The 20,574-nt window shown below is 36.6% G+C and overlaps 1 protein-coding gene across 1 annotated transcript; it reads left to right on the forward strand.

The window, feature by feature from the left end:
- The first annotated feature begins 332 nt into the window (after nucleotides 1-332).
- On the forward strand, nucleotides 333-16,216 carry LOC114357783 (sialin-like). The gene is made up of 5 exons (XM_028311563.1): nucleotides 333-550; nucleotides 3,008-3,076; nucleotides 13,322-13,491; nucleotides 14,068-14,201; nucleotides 15,952-16,216. The coding sequence occupies exons 2-5, from the start codon at nucleotides 3,037-3,039 to the stop codon at nucleotides 16,199-16,201; spliced, it is 594 nt and encodes a 197-aa protein (XP_028167364.1). The 5' UTR covers nucleotides 333-550; nucleotides 3,008-3,036; the 3' UTR covers nucleotides 16,202-16,216.
- The last annotated feature ends 4,358 nt before the right edge of the window (nucleotides 16,217-20,574 follow it).

Consider the following 20,574-nt stretch of genomic DNA (forward strand, 5'->3'; position numbering starts at 1 on the left):
AATAGTTATGTTCCTTCTGCATTAGGCTGGTAAAATTATTTAATGTCAGAAGCTGAAATACGTAAGTTTATTAAAGTACTATAGGTATTTTTAGACAGGTAGGACTTATTGCGTCAAGACAAGACTCAAAAAATCCCGCATTCACTGGAGAGGCCTACTTACCTATTAAACTACACAAAACATACAAATGTTAAAGCTTTTCACAATACTTTTTACAATTATTATGTCTAATAATAAAATTGTGTGCGTGCTGCATTTATGAATGAAACCATTACGATATTGGAACGAAACGTTTCATTGAAAATGTATTTTGAGACACTCCGCGACTCCGCGTGAGGTCGCGTCAGTCGGGTTTCTGCGCTTGTCGGTGTTGGGTGTGCGTCTTTCTCGACTCTAGAGTTTTCGTATCTCAAATTGAAACTTACAGTAGATAGTTTTAATTTATTTTTTATAACGTTAAGTCTTGAACAGTGTAAGCTTTAGTTATCAGTGTGTTAATTATTGTTTAGTGTGTTTTATCTGTAATTAATTTAGTGTTATAAATAAGACGGTGAGTAATAAAATAGTTAATAGAAATAAATACGTAACTACCAATGATATTAATATAATATCATTGGTAACTACCCATTTCTCTGTAACATTTTATTGCAAATTTCTTTCGAAAGTGCAGTAAAATAAATACTTACCTACCACATTCTTATAACAATACGGCCCACGTAACAGCTGTTCGTCGTTAAGCTTTTTTGGCTTGCGGATCTTTTATCTCTCGTCAAAATAAGTTCCTAAATAGGTAGGTATTTTAAAGCTGTTCGTTGATAAAAAAAAAATCAATGTTATCGATAGGATTTGATTTAAATGTAGTTATTTAAATGTAAAGAAGATGAATAAAATTGTTTAGAGGTTAGGAATCGATCGGGAATCCACGCCGGGACGCCGGTCCCGCAAACACCACCGTAACTTTCCTGTTTCACAAGAAGTTTCATGACTTGCTATTTGGAGGGTTCTAATATCATTATCACGAGGGGCGATTTTAGCTTTTTATCTGGGTCGAAAATGTTGACATAAAAGGGAGTGTAAGTATGCAAATCCTTTAGCACCTGCTTCTGTGGCATCGGTATGGAATTGGTAGTAAAATGTGTTATAATAACCCATTACAGGAAACACGCAGATAAAAAGTTATGTAAAATTTTAATATTTATGGCAAATCGATTAGCATTTCCGTCAGACTATTCAGACATTGTTCATCATAAAGTCGTGTTTGGTGGGGTCATTGGTTAGGGTAGCTGCACGCATAAGCGGGCTGTAATAAATCTCATAAGTAATTTCAGATTAGGTACCTACCTACTTTAATTATTTATGCAACGTTCTATTTCTTATCGTATAACTTAAAACTAAAGAAAATATTTATAACAAGTAGGTACCTACCTAAATAATAATATTAATAAAGTAAAAAAAATACCTTCCTCACTGTCAAACTTGCTTTATTTGCATCTTTATGTTAAGTAGTACATTGCTCCTCCTGCCTATCAAAAAAACTATGAAACATTTTTATGATGTACCTACTTAGGTGAGAATGCTTACATTACTTATGGCCATTTTCACCATCAATCCCTAATTTTTAAGTAACCCATATGAAAACAAAATTCCTGTTAAGTATGATGTGTTACCGTAGGGGTCATTAAAATATTAGGGATTGATGGTGAAAACGGGCATTAATCCTACTTTCTTATTCAACAAGACTGACATTTATTTCCTAGGCTTTAGGTAAAAAAAAACATATCATAGGGTTATGCCACCTGTTCGCGTCCACCTAACTAGGTAGGTACATATTCGAACAAACAACGGATTACTGTTTGAAATCAGTGTAAATGAAATGCGCATTACTTGAGTATTTACGTTAATAGTTATGGTTATGACGTCAAAATAGGAAAAAATAACAATAGGTATGATAATAACTATAGGTAGGTAGTGTCTGTAATATTTAAAAAATAAAAAATAATAAATTGGTGCTTCTGAAACATCGCGATCCGCGATGATGATAAGGGATTGCACCAGAATAAATGACCCTAATATTTTGTAAGAACGCGTCGAAAGTAGTCTGAAACTGAATCATGATAATTAATTATGTAAAATTGATATCACTAAACTTTTCAATTTTCACGAGAACCTTGAATTTGGCGAATTGATGCGAGCACGCGTTGACGTTGCCTGTGACCTTGATAAATCGTCGAAATAGATCTCCGAAATCCGCGATGTTGCGCGGTATGGCCGGCATCTGCTCAAGAAAACAAATAAAAAGTCACTCGTTCATATCCTGAAATAGCTTTACATATTTCCTTTATTTAACTGACGCGATTTACTTAATATCAGCAGCATATAGACGTCAGGATTTACCTACATAGATCTGCATTCTTATTATCGTATTAAAAAGTTATCCGTTCTGACGATCCGCAAAAGGCGACGCGATCCGTTACAGCTGGCGCCAAACGCTCGCAAATTGTATCGACGCATATAACGGTGTATTTTTTACAATACGGACAATTAATTTTATGCGAAAAAAATGCAAGGTGCGTCTGGCAGGGCGGCGCGACGCTTTCTACATAGAACAGTTACCTTTAAGCGTTCCAATTAAATTGCGTCTGCAGATTTCAAATTGACAAGCATCTGAGGCGCCGGACCCCACATATCACAAATATTGGCATGCGAAATAAAAGACCTTTAGCGGCCCCGAGGCCTCTTTATTTGCAATCAGCATGTTAACTTTCTCGCCTACATGTCGCTGCAAAGCTGAAGTCATGTGTGAAATTACGGATTAAATCTACCAGTGACAGTTACATAGTATTTTGCCGGGCAAAAAATCTATTTGCATGCAGTTCAAAGGATCCGCTGTCTAATGAGTAGGCCAAATCGGTTTGTCAATGCATAAATACTCATTGAGGTTACCGAGACATCTCTCGCTCACCGTGTTTTCGAACAGTGGATTAAAATCTTTTTTTTTTCTTTGCAGAATCTAAAGTCATTCCAAAGGCGTGCACCATGGCCAAAACAGAGAAGTCTTTTCCGAGAAATTTCACAGGTGAGTCTCTAACCTGGTCGCGCTCGTGACTCTTTAATAAGTTTGGCGATCTTCAATTCGTCTTGTTTTGTTTTTGCGCAGATAAAAAAGCGGATCTTCGTTGTTTAACCGCGAAATCGGTAGTTTTTTGCCGATTTTGTTATGTCCGGTCAATGGCTGAGGTTTTTACCAGGGGTTTAAACTTAATTAAGACTAACAGCGTCAAAAAATTAAGTGCCTTTTCGGAGCATTACCAGCAATAATGTATAATGCAATATAATATTATGTTCAATTAAAATTATTCTAGAAACTCAAGTCATTCCGTCTGATAGGATTGTTCATGCTCATGCCGTATCAGGATAGGTACCTACGCCTCCAAGCAATATTATTATTCGTGGGTAAATAAATGTTATATTTATTACAATCATGTCAACGCAAAGATGAGGTGACTTCAACAGTGACTAGGAAATCTTGTAGTTTTCATTCATAAACATTGTTGACTCTATCGCTTACACAAAGCTTCCACCACCCTTTAAACTTGATACGAACGAACTATTGCGATTGTGACAATGTTTGCTCAATACCTTAGTCTACTTTTGTGCCTTATATCAGCAATTGAAACTGATAAAGTTACAAGGAAATTGCCACTCACTTCTATGGTTATCGAAAAGGTGATTGTAATAGTTCTGTGCCATGTAATTGGTTTTGCCAACACACCTTTTTGTAGGACGGTAGACACAAATTACGTGTTCGTCGAGGTGACAATCGACCACGCGGCGGTCGCCGCTCAAGTGTTAGCAGTACTTGGCAGACGGCCATAGTGAAAATAAACGCGAATCTACGCACCATCGTGTTTCCGGCCTCTCTTGTCTTTGCGCATAATTATGCATTGCGCTTCTCGTATTCATTATCTAGTAGCTATTGAACCTATAACTTAACCAACCAACAACTGATTTATGCTAGTTTGGGTTCAATCATACAATGAAAGATTTATATCTATGTGAAATTTCAAAATCTTTATTTACTCGTTTGTTGATGTAAAAGCTAAGATGAAGCTATTTCATACAGTAATTGTTTTTAAATAGCCATCCAACTCAACCAATCCAAATTGTTATAATTGAATCACTTGTGTTTGTGTATAAGCAATGATGTAATTGCTACAACGAGCTGTCGCGAACAAAAGAATTCAATTTTCAGTCTATCTGTCACTCATCGTTAGGAATATTATTGATACTCGTGCCATAACCACATGTACAGACGTCAGCACGTCAGACTAAATTTTCACCTCTATTACTAATTGTAATTAGAGGCCACGATGTTTACTTGGCGTGTCCCCGCCTGTACATAAGTGAATAAAAAACTACCCAGAACTTTATTTTTACATCATGGACTGGGTACGGCATCATGGGTATTATTGTTTCATGCTTTTATTACCGATAGAAGTATTAGTTTCCTTTTATTTGAGATGACTCATGACCGGAGGTATCACCCTATGTTGGTGTCGCCACAAAACATTTAAGGTAATTTGTTTTAATATTAAAAATAAAATACACCAATTATGTCTAAGATAAGACTGGAATGGAATTTAACGTAACGACCGATCTATCTATTGAAATTGATATTTTTTCTAAGAAACCAATTAAAAATTTAATTTTCTTCGCGTGAGGAGCCGGTCAGGTACCTACCTACCACCCTTTTATAAATGCGTTGAATAGTTTATAGTTACCTCCATTAGCGAAGTAAAGGTTCGTTAAACGAAGGGACGAATTGTTAGATCATTCATCGGTGTAACCTACCTGCTGCGTTTCTCCAGAAAATAAGAGACATGGGAAAATACGGAATTTGGCAATCCAATCATAGGGTCACGCGCGGTAGAACAGTCTGAAAACACTTTATAATGTACTAGCTGTGCCCGCGACTTCGTACGCGTGAAAACCCGTTTTCGGAACATTTTTCATTATTGCTCTGCTCCTATTGATCGTAGCGTGATGTTGTATAGCCTATAGCCTTCCTCGATAAATGGGCTATCTAACACTGAAAGAATTTTTCAAAACGGACCAGTAGTTCCGGAGATTAGCGCGTTCAAGTAAACAAACAAACAAAAAAACAAATTTCAGCTTTATAATATTAGTATATTAGATACGTGTTGACTGACATAATTAAAACACCAGTTAATTTATAGCTCACTGATAGACTGCTGAGGCATATTAATGGGGTCCCGTCCGTCGTCCCGCTTTGGGTAAAGAAGGATCCCAAAAAGTGTTAGATATAAATAGAAACTTGAAATTAACACTTTAAATTAGGTACTCCTGCGCACTTAGGTTCGATCAAAAGTCCATTCCCAGTAATTCCCACGCAGTTCCACTTGTCTTGATGTCTCACTATTTCATCTCGGAGAAAGTGAGCAAACGCCTACTCCCGGGACGCGGACAGGGTATTATTGGGTTTATATTATGCCCCGTCAATTACGTTCGGTAACGCGTAGTACACCCACTAACTGTTTCCGATTTCTATTACAGATTCAATATTCGATGCTTGACAGGCTATTATTTTAACTGGTAAACACCAGCACCTGTATTGAATTATCTTTTAGATAGTTTAAATAGATAGTCAATAGAATAGTTTATATTTAAGTATAATGGTCAATAGAATGGTTTATTTATTAACCATTACTCAAATTGTAATAAGCATTGGATCTTGGCGAATATCTCATTCTCATTGTGTCCAGTATTCCTAAGATGCGAGCCACGATAAACTTTTAATCGAGTGTTTTATCGATGTTTCTAAATGCAATTGCTTATATGTGCTAATTGAATTAGCACATCATTAACCAATAAATTGTTTTCATATTAACAATACTGTAGAAGGAAGTGTGATTCACACCTAGGTAACTCTTGCATTAAATTTCCGTACATTGTAAACAAAATCGTAATCTTAATTGTGTGAAATTCACATTTACACACTGGTGGTTCAAGAATTAACTCATTAGGAAGTATTACAGAGAAAAACGTGACCTTTAAGATAAAATGCAATTGATAATATGTACTGGTGTTTCATGGGTCATCTTACCCTTGGCTTTTCATAGATAGATAAAACATTATTTCATTTTGTAATAAGCTAAATGTTAATACTTACTTGAGTGAGAGATGTTTGTTTTTGCGTCCTGGTGGGTTAAGAAGATGAATGGGCTAGACCCCAAGGATGTATTATGAATATTCTGATTAATACAAATAAAGATGAGTTAATAGATATTGAGATTATATTTCTTTAATACTGACTTAAATAATGGAATATCTGAAGCTTTTCATTGATAGTCCGCAGTTAAATAGCTTAGCAATGCCTTTAAGCACAAGTGCTTTGAAGTTTGAACTTGCATGCCCATTTATCGACGAAAGTCGGCTCGTTTACCTGACGCACGGCGCACCTAACAGTTAGCGAAATGTCACTAATGGCACCGGCTAATTGCCGAACCAACGGGACTGATGCATCCTTGACTAGTTTCCAAAATTGGAAAGATTCCCATTGGAAACATTTTCCTTAAAAAGAAACAACTATTTCGCTGTTTTTATCGTAAAAAGTGTGGTTAACCTGTACCGGTACACTCAGTACCTATAATAAAATATTCAAAATATTGTCATCATGTTACATTTAATGCTAATGTGTAACATAATAAATGCAAAGAATATTCCATCAACAATCATTTAAGATCTACAGTGAAGGACAAGAAGTGAGAAAAAATGGTTGTTCGGTGAGTAATTGGTTAGTAGGTATAAGGTAGGTATGCCTTTATGACGATTGATTACCTACTTATTGCGTTATTTTACTATCAAGAAGGGAATTCCCTTCGTAAGTATTTACTAGTTATGAAGTGCCAGTATAAATAGATATTTTTACAACAAACGCAAACTTAACTCTAAACAAAGAAAAAAATTAAAAAATAAAACTTGCTGTTTACTCAAAAATGTCCGTGAGGTAAAGAGGCGAGGATACTGCGATGCTGGCAGCATTTCCATTTTCAGTGCCAGTATTGAACAATATTAGTCAAAATACTCAAGACAACAAGTTGAATAATATCGTTAATTTTAAATTAGACTTGCAAATCCTGTATTTTTTGAAACTTTTTGCCAATACTCTTGTTTTTTTTTTCAAGGGAGATTGCCTTGGACTTGGAGTTTTACTAAACGTGGCAATTACACGTGCTTTTTAATGATGAGATGAGCTCAGTGAGTTACGATTACGAGTAATGTATGGTTTTATACTAACTGTGAGTGAGCATAGATTCCTAAAACAGCGGTAAAGAGAAATTTTTGTTTACAAACGTGCTTTATAACTGGATCTGTCTGAGTCAAGGGCTTCATGACAAGCCGGTCACCTGCACGTGACGTTAGTTAAATAAATCACAGGAAGTGTATGCAGTTATTTGCATGTAAAACCAATTATGAGTGCAGCATTACATTTACTGGATAAGAGTCCGCATCCGTGCTTTGAGTTTGAAGTAAATGCTGTCTATTAAACTTAACGACTGTACGTACAGTCGCCCAGTGGCCATACACATAAATCTAAGTATGATTTTAGATCACACATTTTCAAATTATTAGCCTTTAGATGATTAGCCTGTAGAGAGAGTGCACTGTAGCACTCTCTCTACAGGCTATTTTAATTTTGTTCTCATGACATACCTACTCTACAAAAATAGTCTGTTGCATTCTAGATCTTTTTTAATCGAGTGTAATGTATTTTAACTCTATTATATGTATATTCCGTGTTATTAGTCACTAGCTTTATAATGCTTTGCTCTTTAAACTTCTAGACACTCCAAAACAAGACTTCATCCGAGTTTTTGATTTGCAAAAGATCTAAATAATGTCTAATGGAATACAGATTACAGTAATTAGCATAGTTTTTAGGTCAGGTCAAGTTTTTAATTTTTTGTTATCAAACTAATTTGTATTTTTTACTCGTGCTCAACAACCGGTCTAATTTAGCGTCCAGTCACAGTGAAAGTGCAACAATGATACCAGAGTGTAGGAGAAACTTATTTATTAATTTCTGATTAAGTTTCATTAATCTAATTTCTACAAATCAGATCGCCAATCATAGAAAAAGATTTGACAGCTCGTCAGTAAAATAGTGTCCGAAATTTTCAAGATGATTTTGCCAGTATCATGTGCACAAATATTCGTACAAGACAAATATCGAGAAATAATCATAATCTTTGTTAATAACGAACCTATTATAGTCATAAACGCTATTAAACTTATTTTATTGAAAATTAAGTTGGAAATAGACATTCTGTAAATGAAATGCAAGCACATAAATCTCATTATACAATTTACAATTTTACATTAGTTGAATCAAGTAATAAATTAGCAGGTACATCTGTTTATTGTAGACGTAGCTACTACAACCCAAGTAAAGATGTTAATGTTGATGTGAGTATCAAAGATTATTAAATTGTAAACATGAAAATACTGTTTGTACAGTTTTGTAATCACATAAAACATTTTATTTACCGACCTCTGCTTTCACATCGTGTTAGTTCACTCACTCGTTGTATTTTAGTTTATTGGCGCTAGTTTTCAACTTGTTTGCCAATATTTTTTGTCTTTCTCACCGCGTGGTGCAAAAATTCGCAGACTGCTACTGCTAGCCGGCATTTTATAAAAAACAAATGACGACTCTACGAAATCAACCATTTGTTTATGATAACAATTTCCTTGACATTATTTAAATTGCTTGACTTTCAAGCGCTTCCATTAAATAATAATAAATGTCACGCTTATGGGTCTTGTTTCACTTTCACTATCGTAAATTATCTTTATCTTGTTGAATAAAGTTTTAGGTATCAAATCAAAAATGTTGAATTCCAGACTATGTTTTTTTCTGGAATGCGTTACAGGATGTAAACCAGATGTAGTCCTATGATGAGACTTGTTGGAACATACTATTCTAGTTAGTACATGAATTTGATTACCTATTTTACTACCTACTTCTCTCTAGTTTTTATCACATTTAAAACAATTTTAAATGGTTTTGTCCGCTTATCATGAAGTCGGATTTTTTTTATTTGTGTTTTTATTGACATGTCGCCTGCGCGCGTGACCTTTGTCTACATGTGAATCACACGTATTTTTCATTATTAATCAATTTATTCAATCACTAGCTTTCCGCCCGCGGCTTCGCCCGCGTGGAATTTTGTCTGTCACAGAAAAACTTTATCGCGCGCGTCCCTGTTTCAAAAACCGGGATAAAAACTATCCTATGTTCTTTCCCGGGACTCAAACTATCTCTATGCCAAATTTCATCAAAATCAGTTGCGAGGTTTAAGCGGGAAAGCGTAACAGATAGACAGACAGAGTTACTTTCGCATTTATAATATTAGTTGGGATTTTCTTTATCTGCGGTTCGATGATCGGTTCACGTCCTTGTGTCACATTTTAAAATTCGTTCGGCCAATATTGCGCAACGGTAACAATATTCATGGATTTATGGTAATTCACCCATATTCACACCGAACCGGTTCGAACTGGGTTGAGCTGGTTAAAGAATCATAACTGCACTAGGTCTGTTCCCACGTACCTACCTACGTTTGTTGATTAACATAATGTTGTTGGATTAAGCAAATTTTTATGCAGCAGTTCATGTGGGTTTGAGATAAAAAGCGTGTGCGAATCCTTGTGATGTTTGCTTGTTGCATGGCAGCGTAGGTATACTTACGTACCTACTATTGTACATCGCATGTAACATAGGGACAAAATCTCTTGTAAGAACTCTTGTGGGTTGCTTGCACATTGTGCTACACGTTGTATGAATAATAATTACCAGTCGTGATCAGTCAGATTTGCCTTTTTAGGAAGCATAGGATTTGTGCTTCAGCCACACCAACGCGTGCAGATCGCCATCGCATCGCCGCGATCAGGGTTCGGACAAACCAACGCGATCACAGCGCGATCAGCCGGCGTGCAGCGATGGCGACCAGACCTAAATGCATTGATCGCCATCGCTGCACGCCGGTTGATCGCGCTGTGATCGCGTTGGTTTGTTATGACAGGTCGCGTGAACTGTCAGTCAACTCTCATGGGTCGCGCGACCTGTGGGTCTAGACAAAGTGCAAATTATAATCGCAAACCAGTCGAAAAGTGGTCGAAAAGCCCCTTTTTTGTATGGAGTTTTGACGGATTTGATTTTCGATTCGATCAAAAAGTGCGTTTTGTCTAGGGGGGCTGTTGTCTAGGGCATGAATATCGGAATCTCGGAATCTCGTAATATCGGAATCTCGGACTACGAGATCCGATATTTCAATTCCGATATTGAGCGACCCAATATCGTAATATCGGAATCAGATAAAAGTTTTAATTGAGATTTTAAACAAAGCGTTTAAACTCGCCACAACCTGCCACAAAACCCAAAGTACATGATTGGCAAAGACCAATGATTTTCTCATGTCTCTCACCATCACTTTTTGTTCCACTGCAAATATTTTAATATCTTTACTATTTATGGTTAATTTAACTTGTTCTAAATCAATTTTATTATTTGCCATAGGTACTTGGTCAACAAAGAACGACATCTCAACTCCCTTTCAAACATTAATTTTACTGGACTATGGACCGTCAGTTCTGCGTACTATGCGCCCTGTCCATTGCCACTTCAGCTTGCAAATCGGTCGGGCTATGTCAGCGACCTTAGTTTACGGAACTCCTCATTTCTGATTAGATCTCGTAAAGAAACCCTCTTATCCCTCTCCATAGCACGCTATGCCCTATATTCAAAGGCCACGTTTTCGAGCCGTATATCATCACTGGTAACACACACTAATTGAAGACTTTCGTCTTCGTATTCGACGATTTACCACTTTCTCGAAATTGCATCTAACTACCTAGCTGATCGTTTGTCCGAGATATTAGACATACTTACTTGTCAACAATCTCGATAATCAAGCTCCTAACCGAAACTGGGTAAGGAGCAACATGGACATTCGACATAAGCTTCGATTTTTCCATATTCATCCGAAGGCCTACCTGTTGGGAAACTCGATTAAGGTCTTCGAGCATTGTGATAAGGTCTTCCAACGGTTCTGCCTTAGTACGCAAAACAGACGGACGATGAGGCAGCAAGGTTCTGAAGTGGAGGCCACGTACCGGAAACCGTAGCGTAGGACTCATAACCACAAGTTTGACCGACGAGCTCATAAAGGTAGCAGGAAGGCGCTGGATGCAGGCCGCCACCAACCGGCCATTGTGAAAATCAGCATTGGAGCCTGTACGGTACGGTTCAGCAGTGGACGTCCTATGGCTAACATGATGATGATGATGGCTCGTGGTTTTGTGAGTTGTACATAGATAATCAAAAATAAACAAATTACAAGCATATTCAAGTTTTTTACCACTCTCTACAATTTTTGGAACACATGATTTGAATGACTCTAAAATTCGTTCCGCCAAAATAAAACAGGGTAATACATAATAAAGGAGTAAAAGTTTGTTTGATACCTGTGATTTTACAAAAACACTAATTATTTGCTAGTCCATATAGGCTCATTGTCAGTAACCATTCATTATCAGGTGATCCGTCTGCTCGTTTGCATTTTGTCACATAAAAAACCAAATGCAATGGATACCCATAACGTAAAAATGGTTTTAAAATACTTCAATTTTATGAAGTGCTGTTTTGTACCAAATTAAAGATTTTGATTAAAATCATTATTTTATTGTAAACAATCCAGAATTCTTACGAATATAACCAAATATTAACTTAATAGCACATGAACTCAATTCCGATATTAATATCGGAATTCCGATATTGAGATCTAATATCGGAATCCAATATCGGAATTGAAAACCTTCCGATATTACATGCCCTACTGTTGTCGTTGGCCTTTGATCGCGCCGCGAGGCGATGGCGATCTGCACGCGTTGGTGTGGTTCAAGCTTTATTAAGGTGTGCCCAATTTGCTCTATTTATAAAAATCAACGCATGAGGATTGTTTTTCCGGTTGCACACCGTGAGACGAAGCCTCTTGAGTGGCGAATCTATTTTCTGGTAGCTAGTATTGATATTGATGGTATTGACGTCAAACACATGTGGAAATACTGCGATTTATCTAATTCCTAGTAGTTATTGGTAATTATTTGTGTAACGATAGGTTGCTTGTATGATCATCACGAATGTCAGATCAAAGAATATGCGTAAGTCTGCTATTAGGTAGGGTATTATTCCTTCTGATGATGATCTTATCTTATACCTAGGTAGGTAGCTATGATGGTAATTTTCAGAATAGTCGAATTCATAATTCTCTTAGTCTTAGTCTCTCTGCTCGACCTGTGGTTGACTGGCAGATAATGCCACCTGGCATTAAGTCCGCCACTGTACAGTTATATATGTGCAAAAGTGTAAATAAATAAATAAAAATAATTCTTCTGTAAGATTCCTCAATCCTAAGATCCTAACCCTTTGAGAAAATGGTTCTGGTTCGTCATTTCTTCCTTCGTGCACGTATCTGATTGTAAATAATTTGTTAGACGTATAATTTGCCAAATAGGTAGAAATGTTTTTCCCACTCCGCTCATGTTGCGGTGATGTTGCACACGAATGTTGAACTGTTGACGAGTCTCGCCAATGATCGCGTTACAATAACAAAACTAACTGTCCGACCACGGTGTGCGTGTGAAATGGGTTTCATTGACTTCTATGTCAACTAACCATGATTTGGGACTTAATCGGGATTATCGAGACTAATACGGGGTGATCTGGATTCTGGAATGTCTTCTTGGATTTTTTTTTATACTTGATAGTATAGAAAATAATAAAATTAGTAGGTATGTATTTCATGTTTAAACGTAGCCATATAGACTGGAATTAGGATGTTGTGACTTAATCGATTTATTCTAAAGTCGTTTAATTCAATGGTGTTCATTGCTGATGCGTGCCTTCTGGTGACTCACGGTTGTCGAGCGATTGTTGCAAGTGAGAGTGTGTGAGACTACCTAGAAATTGTCATTTGCTTTCCGGTAAGATACGGATTGTATTGATCGGACAAGCAAGTTGGAATTTTTGTCCTCTCGCCATTTTTTCTTTTGTATTTTTATGGGGTTATTTTTGGTCAAGTCTGGTTTTGTAGCAAATAGCTGCCGCATGTCCATTTGCAGACGTAAATCTGTTTTTGCAATAATTTGAAGCCCCTGATAAAGTTTAGGCTAGTTACTTTTTACTAAGCAGCCAAATTGACGTCATCAATAGTGTGTTAAACAATAAAAATTGTTGCAGGGTGTCTAACATGCGTCCAAGTGTTGAACATCATGGTCCTCCTGGGCTTCATGCTCAACTACGCCCTCCGAGTGAACCTCACCATTGCGATTGTCGAAATGATCTACGACGAAAAGGACAACGTCACTGCAGTAGTCAATGCTACACATGATATGCTAAACGTCACAGAGGTAAGATTTGTCTTTAGAAATAATAGGAAGACCGGTTCTTTGCGTCAGATCTGAATCCGTCAAATTAAGGATCTTGAAAACTAATCAGATGTCGGATATCGGATCCAGTACGTAAACTACGATGAGAACATTTCTACGACTAATTCGAATCGTGTTTTCACGGATTCAGATCGGACCTTCTGAAACCCCTTTTAAATATTCATGTTTCTGTTATCTGCAAATGATGACCTTTAGAAGTGAAAAAGGAACATAATAAAATGCAATTGTTTGATAAAGAACCAATTACGAATGCACGTGCACATACCTAATTGGTTACCAAAAAACCCAATTTGGCAAACAAAGTATGTATCAAAACGTGCGTGAACAATTTACTTGGATATCTTCATTAGGCTATCGGAAAGTATTTGCATTTTAAGTTGCTAACAAATAAACTTGTTAAAACATTGACTATATTTGGGCTGATTGTGCGGTATGTTGCGGGTCCGATTTTAGATAGTAATTCATTATCCTGTTCTCATTAATTTATAATTATGTTTTCCTGAATAATTTTCTAACCTAGATTTATTTTCTGTGTAGCATCCAGAGCACATAGAACAAACCCGCTATCACTGGGACACGAAACAAAAGAACCATTTGCTCGGATGCTTCTTCTGGGGTTACGTGCTCACAGAACTACCAGGCGGTCGACTAGCAGAAATTGTTGGGGCTCGGTAAGTTGATGTTAAATTCTTACCCATAAAGTTTCTATTTGTAAACATGTTCTGATGTGGATTCTCGTCATTATTCAACTATCATAAAAAGGCACAAGTTTATGATTAAACACGGAAAAGGCGCTATTAAGTTACTGCTTATTTGACTGCCTGCAACATAGCAACAATTTTTTGCTTAGTTAAATCTCCACTGCATCCGGTTGACGCCCAACAATGAGTGTCTGCCGGCTAAGGCCGTAAACAATAGTAGCATTGTGTACCCTCAGACGAAAAAATGCGTGCTGTTTATTCGTCAGTAACAACAACAAGTCTTTGAGCCAGGTATCCAGTTCTGGTGAATAACCTCCCTTACGGAACGCCAGCGATTTAAAAAGAATAAAACCAAAATGCCCCACCTCCGTTTAATTATATGAATTGTTGCATTCGACGTTTGAAAAGTGACCATGCGATTCGTATTTCATGAGAACCAGTCGGGCTGTCATTGACCCTACATAATTAAAGGAAGAATTTTGGACCGCAATAAATATTGTTCCCAAGATGAGTTTAATAATACCCCATAACGAATCGATCATTTGGAAAATATTTGGGTTTTTTAACGTTTCAATATTGTGGAGTAAGTATAATGTATTATGTACAACTGTTGTACGTAAGTACATGCTCGTTGCACATAGTCCGTGTGTCCGTTTCTACGCCGAACTTTCTAGAAGACTGTTAATAAAGAGGTCGAGACGAGTCAACGAGGCCTATTGCTTAGTTTTGGTCCTTGCCTTCAGTTTGAACCCACATAATTAATTACGTTTATCAGCAGTCAGTACCAATAATACTAAATCACAACGCAAGCCTGTTTATCATCTAACTAGTATAGAACAAGAATAGCCACGCTGTTCTATGATTGTAAATAGACAAAGATAGATTTCTAGCTTGGATTTTTTAGTCGGCTTTGTTAATCGTTTGATATTTCCATTCGTTTAATTTTAACTGTTCAAATGACATTTCAGCAGTAACCTACTGGTTTACGAATGTCACATTGTCGACTCGAATGAAATAGGTCAACTACACTTTAATGTCTTGTAGAATTTGTTATTCTCTTTTCTTATCATTGTGGGCACATTGCATGAAGAATGCAAGCAATTACAATGCGTAATTGAAATTGCGTTTATCTGAAAATCTTCGTGCAGTAAATCAAATTCGAAATATTTAACTGTCACGGTTAATGAAAAAGCGTATTCAACGGATGACAGATTATCGTGTTACCATGCCTGGAGATGATTCATGCGGAACATTCTCGACGCGATCATGCGGGTTGTATGCGCGGGAGCGGATTTATTAGCCTTATCGTTTAGCGAGGACCTGCGTGCGTTCGCGAAACGCTGGCGTGACGGATTTTGTGGGCCGATGTGGGCGGTGGTGACGTGAACATTGTTTTTTTTAACTTGACGGTTTGGTTTACTTCAGTTATATGAGCAGTTTCACAGCAACTTTTTAATGTTTAGAGATTCTTGCTTCGAAATTCCTATATTTTTGTAAAAGAATGCTAACTCATACTTAGATGTGCAAGGTTAATTATAAAAGGCATAATCATGGGATGAAAAGATGCCTTTTTTACAAATCAAACCTCGAGTCTAGACTGACTGATATATTGATATTGAGAATGCAAGCCTTGGTACGTCTCAATCTGGAAGCCTTGTCAATGCCACGAAAAAATGTTTGCAGCACTATTATTTTTTTTAAATGGGGTTTTCTTCTACAGGCGAGTATTTGGCTACAGTACGCTGCTCGCAAGTTTGCTCACACTCTTCACGCCGACTGCTGCCAGCTTGGGTTTCGGATGGGCGATAGCTGTGAGGGTAGTCCTCGGCTTCTTGCTAGGAGCAACGTGGCCCGCCATACTCCCAATGGCCTCCAAATGGATTCCTCCCATGGACAGATCTAAATTCATGTCCAACATGATGGGTAAGTTTTTTAATAATGATAAATTACTTTTCATACCAATTTACTGAATATTAACTTGGTATTCGGATGAACCCCTTTAATTGAAACGAATTGAAAGCCCATTGAATCATAAACAAGTTTATAGACAATAGAGATGACGTCGTTCTTGGTTTGCAAATTGCCAATTACACAGTCGCAATAAGTTTTAATAATGCGGTTGCCTTGACTCTAGATTATTGTGAACATTTTGGCTCACTATCAGTTCTCGATCGACGTCAAGAGGGCTTGTTCACAAACAGTTCAATTGTTATCGCTTGCTGCGTATACGTTTCGCAGTTCGCAATGCATGAAAGCGATATTACGCAGCGCGGAGGCGCGCGCAGGCGTGGTCGCTGACGTCACGGCAATGGCGGGCGCCCATTGGCCGGTACATATAACTTGACCGCGCGTTTTAACCTTGCGCAACGGTTGCTATGCACTGCGGTTAACCAGTTCCGAGAAATGAGGTGTAGTGTTATTTTTGTGTGGGGCGGGTAGTCACGTGATTATTATCATGGCAAGTCTGAACCAGTCGGTACACGCAAGGTTAAGATTACAGGGGATTTAATTACTCGGCAATCATTTTTGCATGTTTTATCGTCCAATATATTATAATTATTGATCAGCGTTTGGTATTCGCAAAAATACGTATTGATTTCCTCATTTTATAGTATAAATCAGACCCTTGTTCAAATGTTCTTCCGCAAAATACACATGTATCTTTATTCTTTATCACATATTTAATCGAGTAATCCAAGGTGAATTATAACACAAGTAGCGCCCTGTAACGCCCCTGGGTCTGCGGGTGTCTATGGGCGACGGTAATCACTTACCATCAGGTGATCCGTTTGCTCGTTTGCCTCCTATCACATAAAAAAAAAAAAAAAAAAAAAGATATTTATGTTATTTCCTAGATCACAAATTATGTCAGTGATTGATAGTACTTCTTACGTTCAGAATCAGAAGGCATCTATGTTCCCTTGGAATTCTCGTTACGTCGTTAACAATCTAGATTGTAACATAATTGTTGTTATTGAGTTCGATAACTATAAATTAATAACAGATTCATTGAACTGTTTATCATTAAATAAATCATTTTGCGTAATTTAATCAGGTTGCGAGTATCGAAACCGAACCATGCGCTTTGAAACACTGGCTTCCTTGTCTAAATTATCAGTGTTATTTTATCTGAGGATTGGCGTAATTGAAAATAATATATCAGAGTTTGTGCAACCAGGCGTAGGAAAGATACGGGTTAAAGGCCAACTTCGTAAAGCACAACGCTCTGTTCATTTATTGCATTATTTCTTTATGCATTCTTGTTTTATGCGCCTGTCATTTATTACATAGTTGTCTCGCCCGTTTTATCATTGACATCGTTCCATTAAAGATGTTATGAACTTATGACACAGTTATTATAAGAGACAAAACAATTTGAACCAGATGATAATCAACCACTCATATTAATTTTATAATTCATTTTTCTGAACAATAAAAGTTCTAAACTAATACATTAAAAAATTCAGAAAAATGCAAATTGACCATTCGCGCTTAACTTACATCCTGTGCATATTATTCTTAATCCAATATTAGTGTTGTATTCAGTCTTTTTATATATTTTTTCTTATAATTTAATACAATTAGAGTAAATATTAGGTTTTGGATTTAAGTACATAGTGTATTTCCTGGAATGCTCTCTGGAAATTGTAACCATTGTCACCCTACTGGTCGCGTTACCAACTGATTAACGATGAATGAAATGTAATCGGCTCGCGCGCATGTAAATAAGAGTTCGAAAGTTCATCGCTTACAATCACCATGATTTTTATAGCCCGGTAATAAGATCTGTTTTAGAATACCTAACCCGTTTCAGCACAGACGCTGCTGATGTTAACGCACTTTCACTATAGTTATTCCAGGCGGCCACCACAATTTATGCAATGTGAATTGCATAATTTGTAAGAAATACTTTAGCTACTTACGGCATAGTTTTCTTTTTGGTTTTTAAAGGAGTTTGTAAATTATCTTTTAGATTGTACATAGGCTCATAGGTAATTAATTAGGTATTCTTAAGACGGTTCATAAATAAAACCAATGTTTTAGTAAAACTAAAACCGACATCATTTACATTGAAATCATTAAATACTGAAGTCTTAAGCAGATAAAAAACTTATTTTAGAGACAAATGAAATGTTAATTTGCCATGTTATTTTTTGTTAGAAATACTTGAATTGCGTCACCATGAAACTGCAAAATTCACTGCATAAATTATCATCCACTCATTACCGCACTCACGCACGTGCGTATTTTATAGGAAAAATACATCCTTTCATTGAGGTACGTTTTAATGGCGACCTCTGGCCGGTACGTATGCAAATAATGCAGTTTTAAGTTCCTGCAATGTGCTGCAATCCTGTCACGACATCGCACGCCCTTCGTCACGTCCTTAGCCAATTGGGTCTAGGTATTTTCAAGGAAAACCATAATGTCCATAATGCATTTTTTATGTCTTTTTAATTCCTTGTTATTGGTAACTGTAGTTATATTCAATCAGCCCGTATAGGTAATTTTAATGTACATAATTACGTTTACATTGTAGTATGCTAAAGTCACTGGTCTTTTATATTTTCCGCGTTTATTATGCATTGAAATGGAAATGATATAAACAATAACAGACAGAGTTAAAAGTCATTATCATTTCTATGTGAAATAGCCACAACTGTTTTTTCAATGTTGACGATATTAATAGCATAGTTCTCAGAGTAAACCTTGAACTATTTAAAAGTCTTGCAAGTAACGTATTTGTGATTTGTGACACAATGTAATGACTAGACATCGGATTATATGCATTTGCATTATTGCATATGCAAACGCATATAATGCTATTTTTATAGCGTTATTGCATATTTTGGTACTTTTTCATTGACAGTGCTTATTTTAGTATTTATACGTGTTAGACGTGTTATACTTCGCCGCCGTCCCCACGCCAAACATCAACACATCGCCCTCGCACGCACTGCGAGAACGCATTGAGAGCGATCCATACCAGTGTTGCCAGAGAAATTACCAGAAATATAAAAAAATGTAACCTTTTTGAATAAAAAGTAACCTTCATACGGGGGGAAGGGGGGGGTNAAGTTCTGTCCGGTAACGTCAGTGGACGTTGAAAGGTCATTTTCAGCATATCGTCACAAATTTGCGCCAGAAAACCTTGAAAAATATGTTATTGTATATTGTCACAAGAATTACAACCAATAAGTACCTATATAATTAATTAATTATGTATTGTGAAAATAAAGTTAATTCTAATAATGTTTTTTTGATTGTGCATATTTTGTGCATATTTCGCCCTTTTTTAGTGCATATTTGCATGCATATTTTGGCATTTTGATAGTGCATATAATCCGATGTCTAGTAATGACGTACTTTGTTAGCTAAGTCTGTCTAACAAGTCCCAAAATTACACGGTAAATATTATGTGAGATCTCATTCTGCATAGTTGACGTAACAGGTGATAAATTTTGGCACTATAATAAATATAATAATTGTCGTTAGGCCTTTTTCTCTCGCATTATGTTCTTTAAAATTATTGGACCTTTCTTTGTTGATTTTTTTGTTGTATAGGTAGTTACATTACAACAAAAAAATCAATTGAAAAAATAATAACTTACTACAACAGTTAGGTGTGTTAATTTTCTATTTACCTGCCTAGTTTACATTTTTGTGTTTGGGGAGTTTTAATTTAGAAAGTTACTAAGTGTAGGTAGGTAGGTAGGTAGGTAGGTACTTACTGTGCCAAGAATACCCGCTTATTGATCTCTATTATGATGCATTTTATATAAAGAATATTCAAAAAGTAGGAATTTTAGGAATGAACGGAACATTACTGTGCTAAATAGATTTTATTACGGATTCAAGTATTTGTGTCAACATTAGCGGAGTGGCGGACGATTTTGCGTCACGAATGCGTTGACCTAAAACGCGCTAGGAACTTTCCTACGAGTGAGGACGGACGGTTTATTACTTTGTTAGAATTTATTATGATTTCGTCTTCTACAAATAGGTCTAGTAAAGGAAATCTTTAGCGTTTGTAAGTTTCCATAAAGGTTTACAATTTACCAACAATAGTTATTTGTATCTATTATTAGTGCACAGCAAGCCGAGTTTAACTCGTAATTAATAAAGTTTTTGTTAGTACCTTACTTATTGTCATTAATAGGCCAGTAGAATTAAACACAAAAATTGATTAAATCGGAAATAATTCCTACAAAAGATTTTTTTGCATTAATGGCTTCATTGGTTGCCCATTAAGACTCTCCTAAGTTTTCGACTTCGACGGAGTTGTGCTTAAGTGGTGAGGGCCCCCGAAAGCGGCGTTTTTTCGGTTTTCCGGTTATACCGT

Source organism: Ostrinia furnacalis, unplaced genomic scaffold (genome assembly GCF_004193835.3).
Source record: "Ostrinia furnacalis isolate ACB-3 unplaced genomic scaffold, ASM419383v2 OfSCF3352, whole genome shotgun sequence".
Classification (NCBI taxonomy): domain Eukaryota; kingdom Metazoa; phylum Arthropoda; class Insecta; order Lepidoptera; family Crambidae; genus Ostrinia; species Ostrinia furnacalis.